Source organism: Rhinolophus sinicus, chromosome 18, assembly GCF_057876585.1.
Source record: "Rhinolophus sinicus isolate RSI-liver-muscle chromosome 18, RSI-T2T, whole genome shotgun sequence".
Taxonomy (NCBI): domain Eukaryota; kingdom Metazoa; phylum Chordata; class Mammalia; order Chiroptera; family Rhinolophidae; genus Rhinolophus; species Rhinolophus sinicus.
In genome coordinates this window covers 69,094,098-69,118,071 of record NC_142518.1, presented here as the reverse complement: position 1 = coordinate 69,118,071, position 23,974 = coordinate 69,094,098, and the positions used below count along the sequence as shown (strand labels likewise).

The following is a 23,974-nucleotide window of genomic DNA, read 5'->3' as shown; positions in this document are numbered from 1 at the left end:
TGGGGGCGCACTATTTGACGGTCCATTGTCGCTGTGCCTACGGAGGGAAGGGGAAGAGGACAAGGGAAACCAGGGTTGGACACTGAGCAGGAAAGAAGGGTGAACGATCCAGAGAGCGCTCTCTGCCAGTGGAGGCGGGAGGCAGCTAGGTCCCCAGGGCCAAGAAAGGGGCCTGAGGAGGCGGTGCGGGCCCCGCCCCCTCCCCTCGCGGGCGCGGGCGCGAGACGTTGCGCGGCAGCAGCGGCGGGCGCGAGCGGCAGCTGTCAGGCCGCCGAGGTCGGAGCTGCACTTGCAGCCCCACTGAGGACGAGGAGGCAGCAGAAGCAGTGACGGTGTCGCTGAGCTGTCGGGCTGCCTGCACGCAGAGCTAACTGCCTGGCGCCCGCGGCTCTCTCCCATCTCTGTTCCTTTGTGTCGGGTAAGGTGCCGGTGCGTGGGCTGGGAGCGCCACCAGCTGTGGGGACCCCGGAGGCCGGGAGGTGGGAGGCTTGGGGGAAGACGGAGAAAGGGAGGTCTAGGTGATCTCCGAGGACACTCGCACCTTGGGAAAGGGGCCTTGGCGCTGCAGGGGTCGGAATTGGGGGGGGGCAGGTGACGATGGAGGGGGCGTTGCTGAGTAATCTAAGCGGCTGCCAGAGCTGGGCAGGGAAGCGTAAGGTTCCGTGGGGAGCGGGTGTGGCTCAATGCGCATGCGCCACGGCCTCTGGTTTTTAAGAGCTGGGGGTGAGGTGAGAGGACCTGGGTACGAGGTAGTTGAAACTATGCGTGACTTCTCACTTTCTAGATTCCCCAATGCTAACAACGCCCCAGTCATAGAGATGACAACCTTCCCGGTCTCCTTAAGGAAGCTCCTTTTCCCAATACCCTAATCACTTAAGGTCACCCAAACCTTACCTATCTGTCTCCAGGCAGTCTACTTGAGAAGTGGCCTGGGGACAGTGCCAAATTCCTATCTAGTGTGCCTTCAGGGTCGTAGCCCCAGAGCTGTCGTAAGGAGTGAAATGTTAGAGGTGGAATTCCATATTGGACCCTTCTGGTTGCATATAGGATCTAAGTATGGGCATAAATGTGGGAATAGTCTTTCATTGGCATGACAGCTGTGCCATTTGGACTCAGCGTATGGATGTATCTGATAACTTGTTACCTCTGCAAAATGAATCCAGTGTGTCAGAAGGCTTCCACGATAGGAACCACCACCACCACCACCCACCCACCCCCACCCCCGCCCCAAGCATCAGGTTGTATTGGAAACAACCTACACCATTTAAGGTAGAAGAGTCTCAAAGATTCAATTATTTCTTATTTGTATTGATTTTCACATAGATTAAAGAAAGTCTCGCCCAGTTCCCCAGTTCAGAATTAATATTGTGCCAAGAATCAACAGTGAGTTGAATAGCCTCAACCAGTGTGTCACCACAAGATGGGCTTTCCCCACAGCTCCAACCATGGCTCCTCCCCTGTGCAGATTGCCACCTGGGCCACTCTTGTACACTGCCTAGCGCTGCCCTGCTGCTCTTCCCCCACCCCCAGCCCTGCAGTACACATCCCTCTCAAGTCTTGTTCCCAAACAATCTGCACTATGGATTTGAGCATAATTCCACCATGGCAACCGAACTGACATTGCCAATTTGCTTTTCTATCTCTCTTCTCTCCATCATCACGCTAAAATGTACTATTTTCAAAGGTCCAACCTCTTTCTCATCATTGTACTGCCTCCTCCCTCACCTCCACCCCCACCCCCAACTAAATACAATCAATTTAATAAGCCTGTGTGGGTGCCAGCACAGCAGATTCAGAAGGTTTCAAGTGTGTTGAAGAACAAAGAAAGCTGGCAAGTATCAATTGTGTGAATTCCTAATTCACCTTTCTATCCAAGACTTCGATCTTAATTGGAGGGGAAAAAGTGAATAAACTATCCTTAGAGAATGCTTGTTAATCTATTTGGGGGAATGCGGTAGGAAAGGGGAATTACGTCTCTAGGATATTTGAGTCAGTTAAAGCCAGATCTTTCTCTGAATAGGACCAAAATCAGAATAAACATTTTAGTCCAAATCCTAACCTGATATGGGACCCATAAAGGATGTATAAGGGGTTTCACTTTCCTATTAAATTAATTTAGGGTTATCAAATAATTCTTTTGCCTGTTTAATGTTATCTTCTTTTAAAAGTTGACTTAAATTTGGCATAGTCCAGGGAATGAAAAAATTGTTTGATTTGCTTTTATATTGTGCTAGTTCTTCTCAATTTAAGTATGTACTGAAGGAGATCACACTTATTTTCAAACGATGATGATGATGGTGGTGGAGATGCCAGCAACCATTAAAAACACAAAGTGGAGATAATTATTCTCCTCTTGTTTTGGATGGGAATGGAGAAATGTATATATTTATATTTTAAATGTGAGGGGGAGGGAGGAAAACTGGGGCATTTCTACCTACTTTCAACAGGTGGAATTCCTATTAAGTCCATCTAGAAAGTGATTCAGATAGTCCATAACTCCTGCTCTTTAGTCACTTTATAAGTAATAGTATTGGGACATCTTACAGAACTGTGAATCTATTGTACCTTGACATCAATTCAAAGGCCTTAGCTCTGAGCACCTACCTAAATCGTTAATTAATGAACAAATATTTATTGATTAGCCATATGGAGGACCCTGGTGCTACATGCTGAAGGGGCTTCAAAGATATATACAAACAAGAACCTTACTATGCAGGAATTTAAGATTTGGTTGTGTCGGAAAGACATATTTGGGAAAAAAAAGTTTTTTGTTAACAAAATAAGGCATATAATGATACCATTTCAACTTTAAACCATGAGATCTGAAGTTTATATGTTAACTTGTAAACTCCTTGAGGGTACCTTGCCCGAAACATGCATGCTTTTCCAACAGTGTCTACACCCAGTGAGTGCTCAAGTGATGAAGCTTTGCAAAGTAGATTAGAGAAACCAGAGGCAGGGAGAGAAGAGCCAGGAAGCTTTCATAATAGATTAGATTCAAGGAGATGTGGGCCAAAATGAGGATGGTAGCAGAGGACTGAAAAGGATATTCCAAGGAAAAATCGGCAGGATTTAGTGGCCAAAGGCAAGGAGACAAGCCTAAACTGTATTCATTTCTACCTCCAGCAAACAAATGGGAGTTGGAGAGAACAGAGAAGAGTGGAGGTCACCTTAGTAGGGACACAGCACACAATAGGCACGCAAATGTTTTCTCCAGCATGAGTAGCAGGATTGGACCAGAAGACGCTTAAGGTCCCTCCAATGCTGAGGTTCTGTGGTATACGCAGATGCTCAAAATTGTTGGGAAACAAGGCATTCTCAAATATGGAAGAAAAAGAAAAGGAAGAGTTGTTATCCTTCCCCTGGCAAGCCCTTTCTGAGAGGGGTTAACACTGCATCACAAGGCCACCACCAGTGATAGAAAGGACATGTAGGAGCAAGAGGAACAAAAAAGTCAAACCAAAATTTTCAATAAATGCTTACAAATCTTTGCAAACTTCCTAAGTTATTCATTTCCCCTCCAAATCCTGTGAGTTAGTACAGCAGGTATTATCAGCTCTGTGTTTTGTTTTTTTTTATTGGGGAACAGTGTGTTTTTCCAGGGCCCATCAGTTCCGTCAAGTCGTTGTTCTTCAATCCAGTCGTGGAGGGCGCAGCTCAGCTCCAAGTCCAGTCGCCGTTTTCAGTCTAGTTGCGGGGGGCGTAGCCCACAATCCCATGCAGGAATTGAACCAGCAACCTTGTTGTTAAGAGCTCACACTCTAACCAACTGAGCCATCAGGCCTCCCTCTGCTCTATTTTTATACAGGAAGATATTGAAATACAGCAAGATTAAGTGACCTGCCTGAGTTCATAAAATAAATGAATGGGAAAGCAGTGATAAAGACTCTTGTCTCCTGATTGCTGCCAGCCCAGTGCACTTGACACTGAACCACATTGCTTTTCCTCCCTTTTCCCTGGTATAGAGCCCATGTAACCAGAAGTTATGTGTGCACATGACCAAATAGGGAATGCACAAGCAACTGCAGCCTTATCTCAGATAGTTATTAATACTTCATCATTATTCCTGGAGCTGACTATTTGGTTTCCATAGGCGCTCAGTCCTTGACTCGTCATCTGAGTGTATCTGCAGCCGGGAAAGTAGAATTATGAGTTGTTTAATGATATGAACACCTGTTTTCTAGGAACTTAAGGAAGCTTATTTGGCATGGGCCCTTAATACTGTCAGCATTATGCCCAAGTTTATACTTCCTTCTGTTACTTTTTTAAGTGAGAGTTCAAGAGTTCTGCTGACACTTGTCTTATCTTCATTTAAAGAAGTGTTTGTCACTTGAGCTAGTTCCAAAGACAGCAGTTTGAGAGCAGAAAAAAACCAAGAGGACGAAATCAGGAATTGTGGGAAACTTGAGAATATTTTTTGAATAGGTATAGACCAAGAAGGAGAATAAAGCCTAACAATTTAAAAGACATTATTTAAATTCCTAATTACTAATTTATATTTCTAATCCATCCCTTATTGAATGCTTTACCTATATTTGAAAAAATAACATGAGATTATTAAACAGCAGAGATTTCTTAAAAACTTCTTTATTCCTCAGTAAGAAAGAACACTCAACAAATCTAGGGACTATTTTTCTTTTTAGACCAGTACTCTTCTTTTTTTTTAAGTTTATTGGGGTGACAATTATTAGTAAAATTACATAGATTTCAGGTGTACAATTCTGTATTACATCATCTATAAATCCCATTGTGTGTTCACCACCCAGAGTCAGTTCTCCTTCCATCACCATATATTTGATCCCCTTTACCCACATCTCCCACCCCCAGCCTCCCTTACCCTCTGGTAACCACTAAATTATTGTTAGACCAGTACTCTTGATGCTGGTTAAATAAGACTCTTGCCATAATTAAGTATAATGTTAAATGAAGTTATGTTCGAATTGAATAAAACCAGCAAAACACTAAAATCTGTGTTCAAGACAGATGGTCAAAAATAATGAATAAAATAATGAGCCAAGAGAATATATTGTAAATGGAATCCACAAACATATATTTTTTTCTTCTCTGATCTTGTGGAATCAAATGCAGAGACAAACTCAAGGCTGGTTGGTGAGTGCACTAGTACGTTCTTGGATATGGGAATACTGATAGCTGTAAAAGGAAGGAATTTCATCTCTGACATAGAATTTGAACATGTCTTAGACTCATCTGTGCTTTCCCTTTTCTGAATATCATCTACTGTGAATATCGCCTACTTTCTTTGGTCTACTTTGAATGGAGAGACAATGTAAAACTTTAAAAATCGTATAAAGTACACTCAAGTTTGGCCAAGTTAAAGTTCTTGCAGTAAAATTATTTTGTCCATGTTAAATATTTGTAGCATTTTGAAGTCTTAAGTGTATTTGTAAAAAGCATTCCCTGTAGGTAAGTTGAGGTTGGTCTGTTTTTTTCCTGACTTGAATATATATATATATATATATTGCCTTAACTTTATTTCATTATAGATTTTTAAATATAATGTTTCCCAATTTGTTTTTTAGAATAGAAAAAGAAAGAATAAAACAACAACAAGAAAAAGACCAGATTGTGACAAACACCCACTTGGATAGGTTTATATTTTACACTCAACTGGGTAGGTAAAAATATACATATATATGTTATTTTTTTATTTGATCTCCTAAAAAATGAATGTTTAGAAAAATATATAGTTAGCACACATGTACACCAATATAATTTTAAGGACTACTAAGGTGTTTTTTTAAATTGCATTTCAAATGTGTGTGCCTCCAAAAACTCTTTTGCATGTTCTCTTTTGATTAGTGGTTAGTTTTCATCTCTTTGGGTCTCTTGCATAAATAACACCCAATTAACATTATCACTGTTGAGTTCCCATAATAGACATAGTGTGAAAGTACCTAACAGAATCTAATACAAGGTAGCTGTTCAGTAAACATTTCATCTTTTTATCTTAAGATGCATTCTAGGTATTCCATGTATAGACATGTTGTGGAGGTAACAAGAAAGGTTCAGTACAATTATTAGCACTTTAGAATTTACAGTATGTTTCTTTAGTGCTAGTATGGAATGAGAACCTAAATCTAAAAATCAATAATCTAGGTCAAGATTTTCTTCCTGAATGATAGCTGTTATATTGATACCAGTCAGCTATCATCAACTTAAGTGCTATTGCTTCATGAAGAAAAGATTATGAAAGATCCATAATCTTTAATTTTGAGGATATCCGTATCAATGCAAGTGTAATGGGGCAAATGCTGGAAGGAACTTGACCTTTTTTTCTCTCTTCCAAGTTCTGGAGTCCAGTCTAATTCTAGCCCAAATCTCTACTGACAGAATTCCGGTTTATGCAGACTTCTCTTCTCAATAATGCTTGGGTCCATCGGGAAAAGATTTCAAACCCCAAAATGATTTCATGCTATTTACCTCTTGTTTGGAACTGTCCAAACCGGAAGCTAGTGTGGTTACACATTTGAGTGGCATTCCTGCTCTAGGCTTTCTCATCGAAGAGAGAATAGGGTCAATACTGAACCAAATTGCAGCACCATCTGCTACTCCGTTTACCCATGGCATTCAGCCATTTTCCTGGCACAGACAAGAGACCTCAGAAAACAAGACCTATTTTCCCCCTTATGCAAAAAGAGCTTTATTCCTTCTGCTGTACTATATCAGTTAACAAGCTTGAATCAAGAGAAGCTAAATTAGAAGGCCTCAGAATTCAGAGAAATTTACTATGAAGTTGATTTCAGTTTCAGATTTAACTGTTTTCCCTCCTACTTTTTCTTTTATTTTCAGACTCTCTTGTTTACAAACTCCTCCCCGTCTGGTGCTGCAACGATGAGTGGGAAATCCCTGCTTTTAAAGGTCATTCTCTTGGGTGATGGTGGAGTTGGGAAAAGCTCACTTATGAACCGTTATGTAACCAATAAATTTGACTCCCAGGCTTTTCACACCATAGGGGTAGAGTTCTTAAATCGAGATCTGGAGGTAGATGGACGTTTTGTAACTCTTCAGATCTGGGACACTGCAGGGCAGGAACGTTTCAAGAGCCTTAGGACACCCTTCTACAGGGGAGCAGACTGCTGCCTCTTGACCTTCAGCGTGGATGACAGGCAGAGCTTCGAGAACCTTGGTAACTGGCAGAAAGAATTCATCTACTATGCAGATGTGAAAGACCCTGAGCACTTCCCCTTTGTAGTTCTCGGTAACAAGGTAGACAAAGAGGATAGGCAAGTGACTACTGAGGAGGCACAAGCCTGGTGCATGGAGAATGGGGATTACCCTTATCTAGAAACAAGTGCCAAAGACGATACTAATGTGACAGTGGCCTTTGAAGAAGCTGTCAGACAGGTGTTGGCTGTAGAGGAACAGCTGGAGCATTGCATGTTAGGTCACACTATTGACTTGAACAGTGGCTCCAAAGCAGGATCCTCATGTTGTTAAAAGTAAGAAGCCTTTTAAAAGTGTGCCCCAAGTTGATCACTCAGTAATATAAGAATAACTGTGCCCCTCTAAGAGTGCACAAACAAAAAAAGGTAAGAGTTAAGGTTGTAATTGTTAATCAGACAGAGGCTTTCAAACTGAAGTTGTAGAGCAGTATTTTTAAAAGTGCTTTATTAAGCCAAGTGTATTTTGAGTGATTTCTGCTATTTCCTTCTTGTGTTTATCAGGACATTTCAGAAAGCTTTAGTCCTGAGAGATGTAAATGTTTTTCAAATCAGAGTTTAAACTTAGAACCCAGCCGCATGAAGGAATTAAAGAACTACAGCTATCCCTTAAAGCGTTCCATTAATCAACTAACAAATGTCACCATCGACTCTTGCCAAGCAGTTTCTGACATGTCTGCCATGTCTGCCAAAGGGAAGGTGGGGAATAAAACTCCGAGCTGGATTACAATAAAAATAATAATACAAACATGGATGTTCTAAACTCAAATTATAAAGAGGTTGTAATGAGTAGGAATGCAAAAAGTGTAATGATGTACACTGCCTTGTTTAAATCCTTATGTATGGTTTGCTCCCATCTGAGCTTTTCAAAAAATACCATCTCAATAAGCGATACACTAATGACACTGAACATTAATTATACTCCTTGTGTTTGAAGTAACAGGGTACTAGGGAATGGATTATGCTTAAATATGCCAACCACCCTTGCAAATAAATGGCTGGTCTGCTTTTACTTCATAAGTCTGCTTTTGCTGCATAGGGATGTTGCTTCTTTGACAACCTCTTTTCAATTTAGCAATGCTGCTTAATATATGGCTTTGGATACAGTGCTCTCTGCTCGTAATTTGATGGTCCTTTGGTCCACCATGCTGTGCTCTCAGAGAAGCCTTCAGAAAAGATTGGGGGATAATGGGCTTTTCTCACAAGGTTCCTTAACTTGCATATTTATTGTAAAAGAAGAAACTGATTTCTTGTATGTTGTACTGTATGTTCAGCCAAATTAGGACATTGAAAGTGACATTGAAAGAGCAGACTTTAACCCAGTGTTAGGACGAATGTCTCATAATTAGAGTTGTCCAACAGTGGAATGGACTGCCTTAATAGTGAACTCCCTTCCAGTAAAAATATTCAAGAAGATGCTGGATGACCATCTTTAAATACCATTAAAAAATTCTGTACTGGCTAGATGTTTGGTTTAAAGTCCCTTCCAGCTAAAAGTTCTATAAATCTATAAGCTACAAACTACGTTTCAGTGCCATGTTATAGTTAGATGTATCTTAAGACAATGGCTAAGACTATGGAGAGGGACTTTAAAAATGCCCAAACTATTCTGGGATCAGCATTTAACAGCAAATACGTAACTCAGTCTTTTGCTTTTGCACTATGGCAGGAGAAATTCTTGAGATCTGAGTAATCATTATGTGCCCTGATATAAACATCCTAAAGATACCATATTAAAATACAAAAGTGAGGGGCGGCTGGTTAGCTCAGTTGGTTAGAGCGTGGTGCTCTTAACAACCAGGTTGCCGATTCGATTCCCACATGGGCCACTGTGAGCTGCGCCCTCCACAACTAGATTGAAACAACGACTTGACTTGGAGCTGATGGGTCCTGGAAAAACACACTTAAAATAAAATTTTAAAAAAATACAAAAGTGGTTTGTCAAATTTTGATTACCATGACTGCCTGCTATCTACATGCAGTCTAGTTTTTGGCAGTTGACCTGTTTGTCCTGCATTGCTTTTAATCTGTACTTTTAAAACATCTATGATTAAAAATAGTGACCCAAGTTAGTGAGGGACAGTTAGAAATGATCCCCAAAAGAGACCTGGGCCAGGGAGGGAAGGATGGGAGCTTTCAAAGGAATAGAGCCTAGAACTCTCCATTGTAGCCACATATGGAATCAGCCTTACACATGGGACCTTATGTGCTTTAAGAGCTCTGGGACTTTTTGGCCACATAGACAATTGGAAGACAGTGTTCCAACCCAGTCGTACTCAATATTTCCAATTTAAATATAGTCCTGACCCCATTGTCCAACTAACTTTGATGACAGAAGTCAAAGCCAGAACTGGGACCCCATAGCTCTTAAGTATTGGTCCCTATCCTGCCTATGCCTATAGCCAGCCACACTGGTTTCCAGGTTTTGTGATCGTTTTGCTATAATCATGTTAGGGTGAAAATCTGTTATATCAGCACTGTTAAACGCTAATTGTTTTTAAGTGCATGAGACCTGGGGCTTTCTCTTTCTACTTGCACTCTGCTTATGATAGTTTCAATTCGTAGATCTCAGGCCTTCATAAAGACCTCCATCCACTCACAGAAGTACTTGTCTCTATTAGAATGGCATGTTGTCATTTAAGTAAAAAAAATGAGTATCCCATTCATAAGCCTCCTGTCCATCCAAGACAAGTGTTAATTTTACTGGCAGGTCAACTGAAGCCCGTTTTCTCTTAGCCATACTAATTTTTTTCTGCCAAATCACTACACAATATCTTAATGAAAGCACTTAACATTAAGTAACTAAAACAGTAGCATTTTGGTGAATAACACTCAGTGGAATACTGATGTATAATTTGGGTGAGATTAAAACACACCAAAGGTTGAAATCTGTGAGTACCAAGAACTGTGCATATAGGCTTAGAAATTGTGTACCCTAGAATGTGCAGAACAGTAGTTTCAGTAAGTTTATTCATGAACACTAGATTTTTTGAATAAGATATTTCTAATTGGAACTATACTGTTTTTCAATGGTCTATTAAAACATCATACAGAATATTTATTTAGCTTCTTTTCATGTATTGGGCTAACATTCAGGGGTCCTCAGATTCCATATGTCTTCAGTGGAATGATAAGTTTCAGGTTAATTTGTGCCTGCCCCAGCCATCTCTACTTTACCCTGAGGTTTTCCAGAATCCTCTTGTTGCAGGTGCTGCTAAAAACTCAAAATTGTGTATCAGATATTTTGTTTCAACTGTAAAAAGTAATCTGTGTTGAAGTAAATAAAAAGTGCATTTTGAATAAGCAATATACACCGTCTGTGCTTCTTCTCTCCCTTTCTCTTTTTGAGCAGCTGGTGGGCATGACAGACAGTACTTGTCAATCAAGTCACTCTTTTAGGCTGCACTGCATGTGGCCTCTACATCACTTTTTACGTGGTACTCCAAGAAGCCACTACCCAGTGATCAGACAGATTCTCTTCTACTGATTGGGAAACAAACTCAAAAGATCAAGGTGGGGGGGGTTATTTTATGATACTTTTTAATGCATAAAGAGTATTGGGACTGGAAATTGGGTCTTTACTCTCCACTTTGTTTCTTCATTATACTTTAAAACAAATGTTAAAATATCACAAAATATAAACAGAATATACATATGTCCCTTATTTTCTTGACTGCTATACTATCCAGATCTTGGGAAACATGGAAATATAGGCAAAATCAATCAGAAAACCAAGGATAATTTTGTTAAATATTCTGTTCTCTTGCCTCTCACATAATGGACTGTAAAGATTAGCATCGAATGGATTGAATATATACAGTGGCTACTTTTTTTTTTAAATTAAAGTTTATTGGGGTGACATTTGTTCGTAAAGTTACATAGATTTCAGGTGTACAATTCTGTATTACATCATCTATAAATCCCATTGTGTGTTCACCATACTTTTCAATTACAGACTCAAGTCTCTCCACCGCACATAATTTCATTACATTGATTCTATCGGTCACAGATTTAGCTCTCTTCTCTCCTCCCTTTACTTTTTGCCTGTTGGAACTTTGGGAAGTCAAAATCACAGGGGGAAAAAACAAAACAATTTTTACCACATCTACTGTTTTCATCTCTAAGGATAATCATTTCACAAATTATCAGACTCTACTTCAAAATCAGCATTAGGCTGTAATGATTAAGCTGTAATGATGCAACTTTTAGGTTGCGTCATAGAAGGTCATAGATTTACAAGCCTTTTAGAAAAGGATTTGCTCATCCGAAACTAATATTTTAAAAGCAGAAAACTAGCTCTCTGTTTTTGCTGTTCTTCCGCCTGATTCATAGCCCAGCAGGAAATCTCCTTCTCTTGATGTCTTAAGAAATGGTAAGACTCTCATTTTTTTGGAAACAGTTTGGCTATGGTCCTTCCAGGAAATGGAGAGTGTAGAATAGATGGCTTCTCTTTAATTCTGTAACTGAATTGTTTAAACACTGGAAAATTGAAGTATCAATTTGACTAATCTCAATATAGGAGTTGGGGTGGCCATCTCTACTTTCATTTGAATTACCTGCAGTAGTTGTAACTGCAACCACTTTTTATTTTTAACTTCCATGATCCAGATCATTATTTCACTTTTTTCTTTCCTTGCTATGGAGATGTAGGATTCATTGCAGTGGAGTACTTTTCTTACTCTTGATTTTAGGGCAGGTAAACTGTGATACACCTTTTAATAAAATGTTAATATATGTGCATGAGTTTTTCCAAACTGTCTCTTTTTTTTTACCCCAGCTTTACTGAGGTATAATGGACAGGTAAAATTGTATATATTTAAAATGTTCAACCTGATGATTCGACATTCGTATACACTGTGAAATAATCACCACAATCAAATTAACATATCTATCACCTCACAATTACCCTTTTATTTGGCTGTCTTTTTAATTTCTAATAAAGCCCTCATTCTTTACTCCTTTCTCTTTAAGAAAAGGAAGGGATAATGTTAAAAGCTAGGCATATTTAAAGAAAGAAAGGTTATTAAATGTCCCCTTATTGATATATTTGTAAAAAACTGGTACATAAGGATCTGCCTTTTATTTTGCTGGTGGAGGTGGTGATGTTTGTGAGGTGTTTTTTGTGTGTGTGTGGGGGCGCTGAGGAGTTACTTACTGCTTTCCGAGTGAGAATAAGTGTCTTCACAGCTCAGGATATGAAGTAATTGTCACCTTTTGTCCTATAGGAACTGCTGCAGTGATCTGTGTGTCTTCATAAATTGCTTTGTCTTCTCCCAGGCAACACAGAGAATTTTGGTCCAGCCATATTTAAGTGCCTTTTTAAATAGTGGGTTTTGTGAGTGCAAGTATGTGTATTTTTGAGTCATCTGTCAATTCCTTTCATGCTCTATGAATTATGGGTAAATGTGTAATGAGTCTCACTATAGCACTTATGAATTTAAGCCAGACATACCAAGCTGTGCTTCTTCTACTTGATTAATTAAAAAAAAATAGAAATGCTTCCTTAATGAAAGAAATAACTCTTAATTCAACATTATCTGTATTGATTAGAGTGAAAATACAAATCATGCCTTCCTGTGATGCATTTGTGGGGTAGCAAGAGACAGGCTTATCTCTTCTCTTTTCTTTTTCATTTTCCTGGCTGCCTTAGAAACAGCATATCCAAGGGTCTGTCCTGTAATATGTTGCTCAATATAGAATCTGCTGATAAATGAACAAGTGTTAGTAACATCGGAATCGTCTATTTTTCCATTTGTTTCCAATGGGAAAACATTGTCACCAGTAAATACTTTAAAACTTTGTCTTTATTTTTTATTACAAAAGTTATACACACCCATGATAAAAAAAAAAGAACAATAACAAAAGAAACAAAAGCAAAATAAAGAAAATAAAAGTCATCTGTAATTCTACTACCTTGAGGTAACCAGATTTTTTATATTACTTTTTAATGTGTATTTGAATATGTTTATATAATAAGATTAGTGTCATACTGCACACACTGATTACACTTAATAATATGGGACTTTTCTCATTCTATATTCTTCTAGGGGTTATATTTAATGCTTGCACAATATTCTATTGCAGGATTAATCATAATAGATGTAATCAAACACTGCTAGACATTTAGGTTGTTTCCAACTGTTTCCTTTTTATAAAATAAAACAACGTCCTTAATATTAACCTTAGTTCACATATCTGTTTATTTCCCATAATTAAAATTTCTGACTAAAAGAGTATGAATATTTCTATAGCTTTTAATGTATATTGGCAAATTGCCCCCTAGAAAGTTGTCCCAAATTACATCAACACCAGTAGAATAAGAGGCCTATTTGTCTAAACTCTCAATCACTCATGGAAGATTATCTTCCTTTTTAACCACATTTGTCCAATTTGATGGATGAGAATTGAGCTCATGTTTTGATTTGCATTTCTTTCACTCTTTGAGAGTAAATAATTGTTCATATATTTATTGACCATTTTTTTCTTGAGTGAATAGCCCATCCTAGTCCTTAGCCCATTTGTGGTGGGGAACATTCATTTTTGTTTCTTACTGATTTCTAGAAACTCCTTTTTTTATATTATGGGTATTAATCTTTGATCTTATCCTTGTTGCTGGTTTTCCGCAATTCTCTCTTGTATCTCTTCCCTTTTAACTTTATGGTGTGTGTTTTTTAATACTGACAGATTATTGAAAGGGTCATGTTCTAATAAAATAGAAAACTAGGGTGGGGGGAGAGAAATGCCTACTTTATCTGTTGTTTGTTCCTTATCACATCTGAGACTATGTAGTTATTTTCATTTAGAGAAGTCATAAGTTTCAGCTTGTATCACCTTGATTAAAACAAATTGGTAGAAAGCAAAATATTTATTTATCCAGCTTCTTTAACTGCATGATGTCAAAAGGCTGGTTTGATTTGTGTTTATTGTTTTTTGTGTTTTTTTCACTGTACTAAAACTTATTTTATTTTTTTAATTTTTATTTTTTCAATTACAGTTGACATTCAACATTATATTAGTTCCAGCTATACAGCATAGTAGTTAGACATTTATATAACTTATGAAGTGATCCCCCCGTAAATCTAGGTAGGTATTTTTATTTTTAATTCTGAAATTTGTAGGAATACAATGATAGTAATAGTTCACCTTTCCCACAAGGGGGCAATGAAGACCAGTTAGTGTTCTGCCATAGACTAACCACGGAGATCACAGACTGTTAGAGCTGAAGGGGCATCTAAAAATCATCCATCTAGTCCATCCCTCCCTTATTTTATATCCAAAAAAATGGAAATCTGGAGGGATGAAATGACTTGTTTAAGGTCACAGAGCTGGTTATTCAGAGAGCTGAGATCTAGGCACTTTCCAGTGTACCATACTGTGATTTAGTTAAACTGACACAAAGTGTGAGGTCTGACAATTAAGTTCACGAACTCATTCTAGAAAAAGTGCTACATACCTCATTGCTGAATATTACTACAGTCACCTTCAAAGTACTCCCCTTGGGAAGCTATGCACCCCAACACCAGCTCCTATCCCACCCTTCAAAGCAATTTTGGAACTCTTTATCTGGAATGGCCACCAGAGCTGTTGTCATATTACCCTTGATGTCCTGAATTTCATCTAAATATCTTCCTTTCAATATTTCCTTTATCTTTGGGTTAAGAAAGAAGTCATTGGGGGCCAGATAAGGTGAGTAGGGAGGGTGTTCCAATACAGTTATTTGTTTACTGGCTAAAAACTCCCTCACAGACAGTGCCGTGTGAGCTGGTGCATTGTAGTGATGCAAGAGCCATGAATTGTTGGAGAAAAGTTCAGGTCGTCTAACTTTTTCATTCAGCATTTTCAGCACTTCCAAATAGTAAACTTGGTTAACTGTTTGTCCAGTTGGTAAAAATTCATAATGAATAATCCCTCAGATATCAAAAAGTTTAGCAACATTGTTGCAACAAGTTCACGTACCTAATTGTCATAGCTCGTATAAACACATGCATTTTTTTTCTGATTTTTAAATTTTGTTTCGCCTCTTCAGATGAGATTCACATAACAACATTAACCATTTTAAAGTGTACAATTCAGTAGCATTTAGTATATTCACAGTTTTTTAAACACATACATCTCTTGGATTCAAATCCCAGTCCTGCCACTAAATAGTAATTGTTACCTTTGGCTAGTTATGTAAATTTCCTGAGCTTCAGTTTCTTCTCTTTGTGTAGGGAGAAAATATGTCTTCTTTAACAGGTTGTTGTGAGGATTACCAGAACTAATATGCATGAGTGCCTAGCAATGTGTTTGGCATAAAGTAGATGAGAAATAAATTCTTTCCTTCAAGATATTATTCACCTGCTTCCTATCTAGTATTAGCATATTTATTTCATGTAAAGAATAAAAATAGATTCCAGAGTAGATTTTTTTCACTTCTCCTGCCTATTACTACATTATCTATATTAAATTTTGTATGTGCTTAGAGATTAAAAATTATTAAAAAGAACTTCACAGTGCAGATTCTTGTGACATAGCTGGCAAAGGATTGTAGTATTTAATAGATTCAAAGACCCTCTTAAAAACAAACAAGTTTCTTAGAAGAATTTTGAAAAATGGAAGATTATTTCAGTTTAGGGTTGAGGTACAGAAAGCATGGTGATGTGTGTGCTACTTTAGGTTAAATTTTGGAACCAACTCTAAGAATAGGATCCAATCCCTTCTTTTTACAGATAATAAAACTGGGGAACAGAAAAGTTAAGCAAATTCCTGAAGACCCACGCAACTAGCCAGTGACAGATCAGGCTTTAGAGCGTTCATCTCCTGCTTCTCAGTCCAGTGCTATTTTCAGCACACCTCATATTCTGGGGCTAGGATTTTTTTTTCAATTTTTTTCCAGCTTCCTTGAGATATAATTGGCAATAACGTTATGTAAGTTTAAAGTGTACAATGTAATGACTTGACACACATATATATTTTGAAATGTTTACTACTGTAAGGTTAGTTAACACATATCCTTCTCCTCCCATAATTATCATTTTGTTGTTGTTGTTGTTGTTATGGTGAGAACATTAAAGTTCTATCTTCTTAGCAACTTTCAAATATACAACATGGTATTGTAAACTCTAGTCACCATGCTGTACAATAGATTCCCCAGAATTTATCCACTTTATGTAATTTAGGAGATGCAGAAGACATAGGGATGAGGAGGGAATGAAACCAGAGAGGCATAAACAAGAAAAGTAAGGTTCTAAGCAGAGCAGGGTTTAGACTTCAGACAGCGGAAAGGGAAGAAGCAAGTAGCTCTTGCCTGGGAGAAATTTCATTAAAGTCAGTCATGTCCTTATTATTCCACCCAAGGAAGTAACCCTAGGAACTACTGCAATGTGTCTCCCCAATAGCCCTTGCCTTATTGAGTAAACAAAAGCTACTGAAAATTGTTGAAATCAGAGCTGTTAGCTTTTGTTAGCATTCCATCTTTAAAAGTCTGATTTAAAATTATCCAAATGAGTAAAATCTAAGTGTCCCTAATAAAGGAAACAAAGAAAGACATACCTGATAAAGAGTTTCAAAAACAAACAAAAACACTGTTCTTCAATTCCACATTCTCCTCCTTATTTTATGAGAGATACAGTAAGAAAAACAATTATTGGCAATTGTGAAAATTGCTGTTTGATTATGTAGCAGTTGTTAGCTTTTGTTATTAGCTATATCTTAGCCAAATGAGCTTTCTGATCTGTAGGGTTATTCTTTAGACAATCATGGCTTTGTCCTAATGGAAAAAATTTTGTAACATACTAAATTGAGCTGGAGAGTTGTCTCTCAGCATGATGCACTTTTTTATTGTTTTTCTCTACAATACTTTAGTTACAGTAGTAAAAGCTGATTTATCTAACATTCTGGCAGAGATTTTTCTCAACTGGCATTTCCACACTTCAATATTATAATGAGAATTAATGTTTGTATGGATGACCCATAGACATTGTAAGAGGCTAAATTACTTACTGGGTCATCAAAGATTAAAACAAGGGATACTGTTCGGTCTGTTCCATAGTATGGAAAACAGGTATTCCATATATGATGTACATAAGTATGGTGTGTATGGTAACACAAACCACAATACTCTATTTCCCTGGAATGCAGAGTTCATTTTTTATCCTTCTCCCCTTCACCTTTATTTCCCCCACAGAATCCTATTTCAAGCATGGTAGGTTATTTCTTCCAAATTCCACCCCATGCTTGAGTACTTTCACCAACTGCCTGCCAAGTGGTCATAGAATCAATGCTGGAATACTGCAGGTGACAGGGAACTTGCCATTTTACAATGCAGATGATTATATTTTTACAAAGATGGCACATGCTTCCTTATATGGAGTCAAATTCTGACTTCTTATGACTTCCAACGATTGGTCCTAGGGCCATTCAGAACATGTTTCACATGACACAAACCTTCCAATATTTGAAGATAGCTCTGTCTCTCATAGATATTACTTTCATGACTTGAAATATGCCCTCGTCCCTCCATGAAATTCACATGTTTACGCCCTTCATTTTCATAGTAATAAATAAATATCTGTCCAATGTCTACCCTGTACCAGGCACTAAACGAGGTGTAGAGATGAGGAGGATAAATGGGAAACGCAGGAGCAGAAGTTGAGACAGAATCAAAAGCACAAAAAACTATTTAAACCCTACTGAGGACTCCGAATGTATTTTGAAAATAACAGACAATAAAGAAGGGGTTTTCAGCAAGTAGTCAAAGCTCAAATTTGTGTTATAGAATGATTACTCCAGTGACGTAGAGGACAGGACTGTGGTGAGAGTGGGGGTGAGCAGTGTACAGGCAGGTGACCAGTGACCATAGCAATAGACATGGCAATGGTGTTGCTGAAGAACAGGTTTTTGGTTACGCCACAAGATAGAATTCAAAGGCATATCAAATAAGCCGAGCAAGCTGTGAATTTATTGAAAGAGGATAGGACAAGGCATTCCCAAAGTGGTGGGAGTGGGCAGGCTTGGAGAATAGCCACTGTGCTGAAGAGGTTTGGGGCCTGGGGATTTATTATCTTCAAAATGAGGGCATGAAATATTCAAGACTTAGGGGTGGCATTATGTTATTCCCAGAAGGGTCTTTGCTGACTACCTCTTCCCATTGAGAAGAGGGATTTTTGTCCTTATTTGGCCTTTTTCAGAACTGTCACAGCGACACAGAGGAAGGCGATTTACCCTCCCTGTATTGCTAATAATATTAGAAGCCATTACAATTACCTAAAGTTCACCGTGAGGAGCAAGATGGCATCCTGGGTCTGCTATCAGCCATTAAAATCGAGTCCTGGTGAGTCTAGTAGCTGCACCTTTTCTTAAGAATGATCTCTTCTCTAGGGCCTGCCCAATGGCTCAGGTGGTTGGAGAGCCGTGCTCCTAATGCCGCCAAGGTTACCAGTTCGATTCCCACATGGGCCAGAGAGCTGCACCCTCTACAGCTAAGATTGCAAACAATGGCTCTCCCTAGAGCTGGGCTGCCGTGAGCAGCTGGAGGTCCCCAAAGGCTGCTGTGGGCTACCATTTGCTGCCAGGAGTGACTGGCGGCCAGCATAAGTGGCCGGCAGCCGACAAGAGCTGCCGTGAGCTGTTCTGAGCGGCCCATCGCCAACTGGCAACCAACTGCCTCAGCCAGGGGGAGAGCAAGGCTCATAATACCAGCATGGGCCAGGGAGCTGTGTCCTACACAACTAGATTGAGAAACAATGACTTGAACTGGAGTAGCGGGGTGAGGCGGAAGAAGGCAAAATAAAAAACAAAGAATGTACAAGGAACACATGAAACTCAACAACAACAAAAACAAACAACCCAATTGAAAAATGGGCAGAGGACCTGAAGAGACATTTCTCCAAAGAGGACATACAAATGGTAAATAGAAATATGAAAAAATGCTCAACATCACTAATCATCAGAGAAATGCAAATCAAAACCACAATGAGATATCACCTCACCCCAGTCAGAATGGCTATCATCAACAAGACAAATAGTAACAAGTGTTGGAGAGGCTGTGGAGAAAAAGGAACCCTCATACACTGTTGGTGGAAATGCAGATTGGTGCAGCAGTTATGGAAGGCAGTGTGGAGGTTCCTCAAAAAATTACGAATAGAATTGCCATATGACCCAGCAATCCCTCTCCTGGGTATCTACCCAAAAAATCTGAAAACATTTATCCATAAAGACACGTGTGCTCCAATGTTCATTGCAGCTTTTTTTCCGGTGGCCAAGACATGGAAACAACCACAATGTCCTTCGATGGATGAATGGATAAAGAAGTTGTGGTATATATACACAATGGAATACTATTCAATGGTAAGAAAAGATGATATAGCAATATTTGTGACAACATGGATGGATCTTGAGAGTATAATGCTGAGCAAAAAAAGTCAGACAGAAAAAGCAGAGAACCATATGATTTCACTGATATGTGGTATATAAACCAAAAACAACAAAAGGACAAGAAAAACAAATGAGAAACAAAAACTCATAGACACAGACAATAGTTTAGTGGTTACCTGAGGGTAAGGGGGGTGGGGGGTGGGAGATGAGGGTAAGGGGGATCAAATATATGGTGATGGAAGTAGAACTGACTCTGGGTGGTGAACACACAATGGGATTTATAGATGATGTAATACAGAATTGTACACCTGAAATCTATGTAATTTTACTAACAATTGTCACCCCAATAAATTTTAAAAAAAACCAAAAAACAAAGAATGATCTCATCTCCTCCTTTGTTTCCTGCACTTCTTCCTTCCCTTCCTCACCCCTCTCTCCGTGCGGCCCTGTTCTTTCTGCCTAAGGTAACACTTATGCCAAGGCATTTAGACTTTATCCTGCCAATGTTTAACAAGAATGGTCCAGACCACCTGTAGCAGAACAAACTGGGGACTTGTTAAAAATGCAAATTCTTGGGCCCCATCTCAACTTGCTTAATACAAGTCCCTGGGGGACAGTGCAGTGCCACCCAGGCATCTGTATTTTCTCTAGCTTTCTAGCTGTGATGCACATGGTCTGAGGGCTGGGTGCTGAAAAACCTGGGTGACAGCAGTCAGAGAGGTTGGCAAGTGAAAGTCAACAGGTGTCTAGAGCTCAGAAAGCCTGACTCCACCAAGGAAAACGGGCTTGGAAATGCCCTGACCTGGGGGTGGGAGCACACGTCAGCCTCCTGCACCCACCTTCCCGCCCTCCTTGCCTGGCCCGTGCCTTCTCTTCCTCAGGGTCGGGCCTCAACACTCAGAGTTCTCTCCTGGCCTCCTTCTCCATTTTAAGAGACATTCACAACATTCTGCTTTTTATTTTCTTCTGTTTATCACAAATAGGGATCTCACATTGATAAGGACTAATAAGTAGCCCCCCACAGCTGAAACACATTTAAGTTTTCTTTCCTGTAGAAATTTTAAGTTTCCTTCTTAAGTTTTCTTTCCCCCAGTTTTTTTTTAATTTATTTTTTAAATTTTTTGGGGTGACAATTCTTAGTAAAATTACATAGATTTCAGGTGTACAATTCTGTATTACATCATCTATAAATCCCATTGTGTGTTCACCACCCAGAGTCAGTTCTCCTTCCATCACCATATATTCGATCCCCTTTACCCTCATCTCCCACCCCCCACCCCCCTTACCCTCTGGTAACCACTAAACTATTGTCTGTGTCTATGAGTTTCTCTTTCTCATTTGTTTGTCTTGTTCTTTTGTTGTTTTTGGTTTATATACCACATATCAGTGAAATCACATGGTTCTCTGCTTTTTCTGTCTGACTTATTTTGCTCAGCATTACACTCTCAAGATCCATCCATGTTGTCACAAATGTTCCTATGTCATCGTTTCTTACCGCCGAATAGTATTCCATTCTGTATATATACCACAACTTCTTTATCCATTTATCTATCGAAGGACATTTTGGTTGTTTCCATGTCTTGGCCACCGGAAACAAAGCTGCAATGAACATTGGAGCACACGTGTCTTTATGGATAAATGTTTTCAGATTTTTTGGGTAGATACCCAGGAGAGGGATTGCTGGGTCATATGGCAATTCTATTCGTAATTTTTTGAGGAACCTCCACACTGCCTTCCATAATGGCTGCACCAGTCTGCATTCCCACCAACAGTGTATGAGGGTTCCTTTTTCTCCACAGCCTCTCCAACACTTGTTACTATTTGTCTTGTTGATGATAGCCATTCTGACTGGGGTGAGGTGATATCTCATTGTGGTTTTGATTTGCATTTCTCTGATGATTAGTGATGTTGAGCATTTTTTCGTATGTCTACTTGCCATTTGTATGTCCTCTTTGGAGAAATGTCTCTTCAAGTCCTCTGCCCACTTTTCATTTGGGTTGTTTGTTTTTTTTTGTTGTTGAGTTGCATGAGTTCCTTGTATATTCTGGATATTAGCCCCTTATCGGAGGCACTATTTGCAAAAATCTTCTCCCATTCAGTTGGTGGCCTCTTTATTTTGTCGATGGTTTCTTTTACTGTGCAGAAGCTTTTAAGTTTCATATAGTCCATTCATTTATTTTAGCTTTTACTTTCCTTTCCTTTGGAGTCAAATTCATAAAATGCTCTTTGAACCCAAGGTCCATATGTTCAGTACCTATGTTTTCTTCTATGCAGTTTATTGTGTCAGATCTTATGCTTAAGTCTTTGATCCATTTTGAATTAACTTTGGTACATGGTGACAAATAGCAGTCCAGTTTCATTCTTTTGCATGTGGCTATCCAATTCTCCCAGCACCATTTATTGAAGAGGCTGTCTTTCCTCCATTGTATGTTTTTAGCTTCTTTGTCAAAAAATATCTGTCCATATTTACGTGATTTTATTTCTGGGTTCTCAATTCTATTCCATTGGTCTATGTGTCTGTTTTTCTGCCAATACCATGCTGTTTTGATTATTGTAGCCCTGTAGTACAAGCCAAAGTCAGGAAGTGTGATACCTCCAGTATTGTTCTTTTTTCTTAAGATTGCTTTGGCTATTCGGGGTCTTTTGTGGTTCCAAACAAATCTGATGATTTTTTGTTCTATTTCTTTAAAATATGCCATTGGGATTTTGATGGGGATTGCATTGAATCTGTATATTGCTTTGGGTAATATGGCCATTTTAACTTTGTTGATTCTTACAATCCATGAGCACGGAATGTCTTTTCATTTCTTTTGTCTTCTTCAATTTCGTTCAAAAATGTCTTATAGTTTTCAGCATATAGGTCTTTCACATCGTTGGTTAAGTTTATTCCTAGCTATTTTATTCTTTTTACTGCAATTGCAAAAGGAATTGTTTTTCCTATTTATTTTTCTGAGATTTCATTGTTAGTATATAGGAAAGCAATGGACTTTTCTACGTTGATTTTGTAGCCAGCAACTTTACTGTATTCGTTGATTGTCTCTAATAGCTTTTTGGTGGAGTCTTTAGGGTTTTCTATATATAGCATCATGTCATCTGCAAAGAGTGACAATTTAACTTCTTCATTCCCAATTTGGATGCCTTTTATTTCTTTCTCTTGCCTGATTGCTCTGGCAAGGACTTCCAACACTATGTTGAAAAGCAGAGGTGATAGGGGACAGCCCTGTCGTGTTCCTGAATGTAGAGCAAAGGGCTTCAGTTTTTCTCCATTAATTATGAGATTAGCAGAGGGCTTGTCATATATGGCCTTTGTTATGTTAAGGTATTTTCCTTCTATACCTATTTTATTAAGTCAATTTCCACCCTTTCACTTTGAGTCTATGCTTGTCCTTGTAGCTGAGATGTGTCTCTTGGAGACAGCATATGGTTGGGTTTAGTTTTTTGATCCAATCTGCTACTCGTGCCTTCTTATTGGTGAGTTCAGTCCATTTACATTTAGGGTGATTATTGATATGTGAGGATTTCCTGTCATTGTATCTTTACTTTTCTGGTAAGGCTGTGTCTTCATTGTTTCTTTGCCTTTTTGTTGTTGTCTATTATTTCTGTGTGGTGGTATTCTATGATGTTTCCCTCTGTTTCTTCTTTTATTACAGTATATATTTCAGTTCTGGATTTTTTTTGAGTGGTTACCCTTAAGTTTATGTAAAAGAAAGTTTGATATTTAGAGTATTCCATTTTCTTCAGCACGCTTACTTTCTCCATTCCTGTATTCCGGTTCAGGCCTTTACTCTCTCCCTTTTTGAGTTTTGGTTGCCACAAATTGTCCCTGTTGATGGTGGTCGAATAGCCTCCTTTAGTATTTCTTGTAGTGCAGGTCGTGTATTAGAAAATTCCCTCAGCTTCTGTATGTCTGGAAAGGTCTTTATTCCTCCTTCATATCTAAAGGATATCTTTGCTGGATATTTTATTCTTGGCTCACAATTTCTCTGTTTCAATAGTTTGAATATTTGTTTCCACTCCATCCTGGCTTGTAGAGTTTCTGCTGAAAAATCTGATGATAATCTAATGGGCTTTCCTTTGTAAGTTACCGTCTTCTTTTCCCTGGCTGCCTTGAGGATTCTTTCTTTGTCATTGACTTTAGACAGCTTCAATACAATGTGCCTTGGAGAAGGCCTGTTGGGATTGAGGTAATTAGGTGTTCTATTTGCTTCTTGGATTCGAGGGTCCAGTTCTGTCCACAAGTTTGGGAAGTTCTCATCAACAGTTTGTTTGAATATATTCTCTGTTCCCTTCTCTCTTTCTTCTCCTTCTGGTATGCCCATTATTTTTATATTGCTCTTTCTGATGGAGTCAGACAGTTCTTGTAGAGTTCTTTCATTTCTTTTAAGTCTCAAGTCTCTTTCTTCTTCCATCTGTTTAATTCCAGGTTTCTATCTTCGATG

The 23,974-nt window shown here is 38.8% G+C and overlaps 1 protein-coding gene across 1 annotated transcript; it reads left to right on the top strand.

Annotated features, from left to right (window-relative positions):
* Positions 1-64: 64 nt before the first annotated feature.
* RAB9B (RAB9B, member RAS oncogene family) lies at positions 65-10,490 on the top strand. The gene is made up of 3 exons (XM_019719809.3): positions 65-418; positions 5,541-5,632; positions 6,811-10,490. Exon 3 carries the CDS (start codon positions 6,853-6,855, stop codon positions 7,456-7,458), a length of 606 nt encoding a protein of 201 aa, XP_019575368.1. The 5' UTR covers positions 65-418; positions 5,541-5,632; positions 6,811-6,852; the 3' UTR covers positions 7,459-10,490.
* The last annotated feature ends 13,484 nt before the right edge of the window (positions 10,491-23,974 follow it).

Coding starts and splice junctions, on each gene's coding strand:
- RAB9B (XM_019719809.3), top strand. CDS start 6,853: ATGAGTGGGAAATCCCTGCTTTTAAAGGTCATTCTCTTGGGTGATGGT.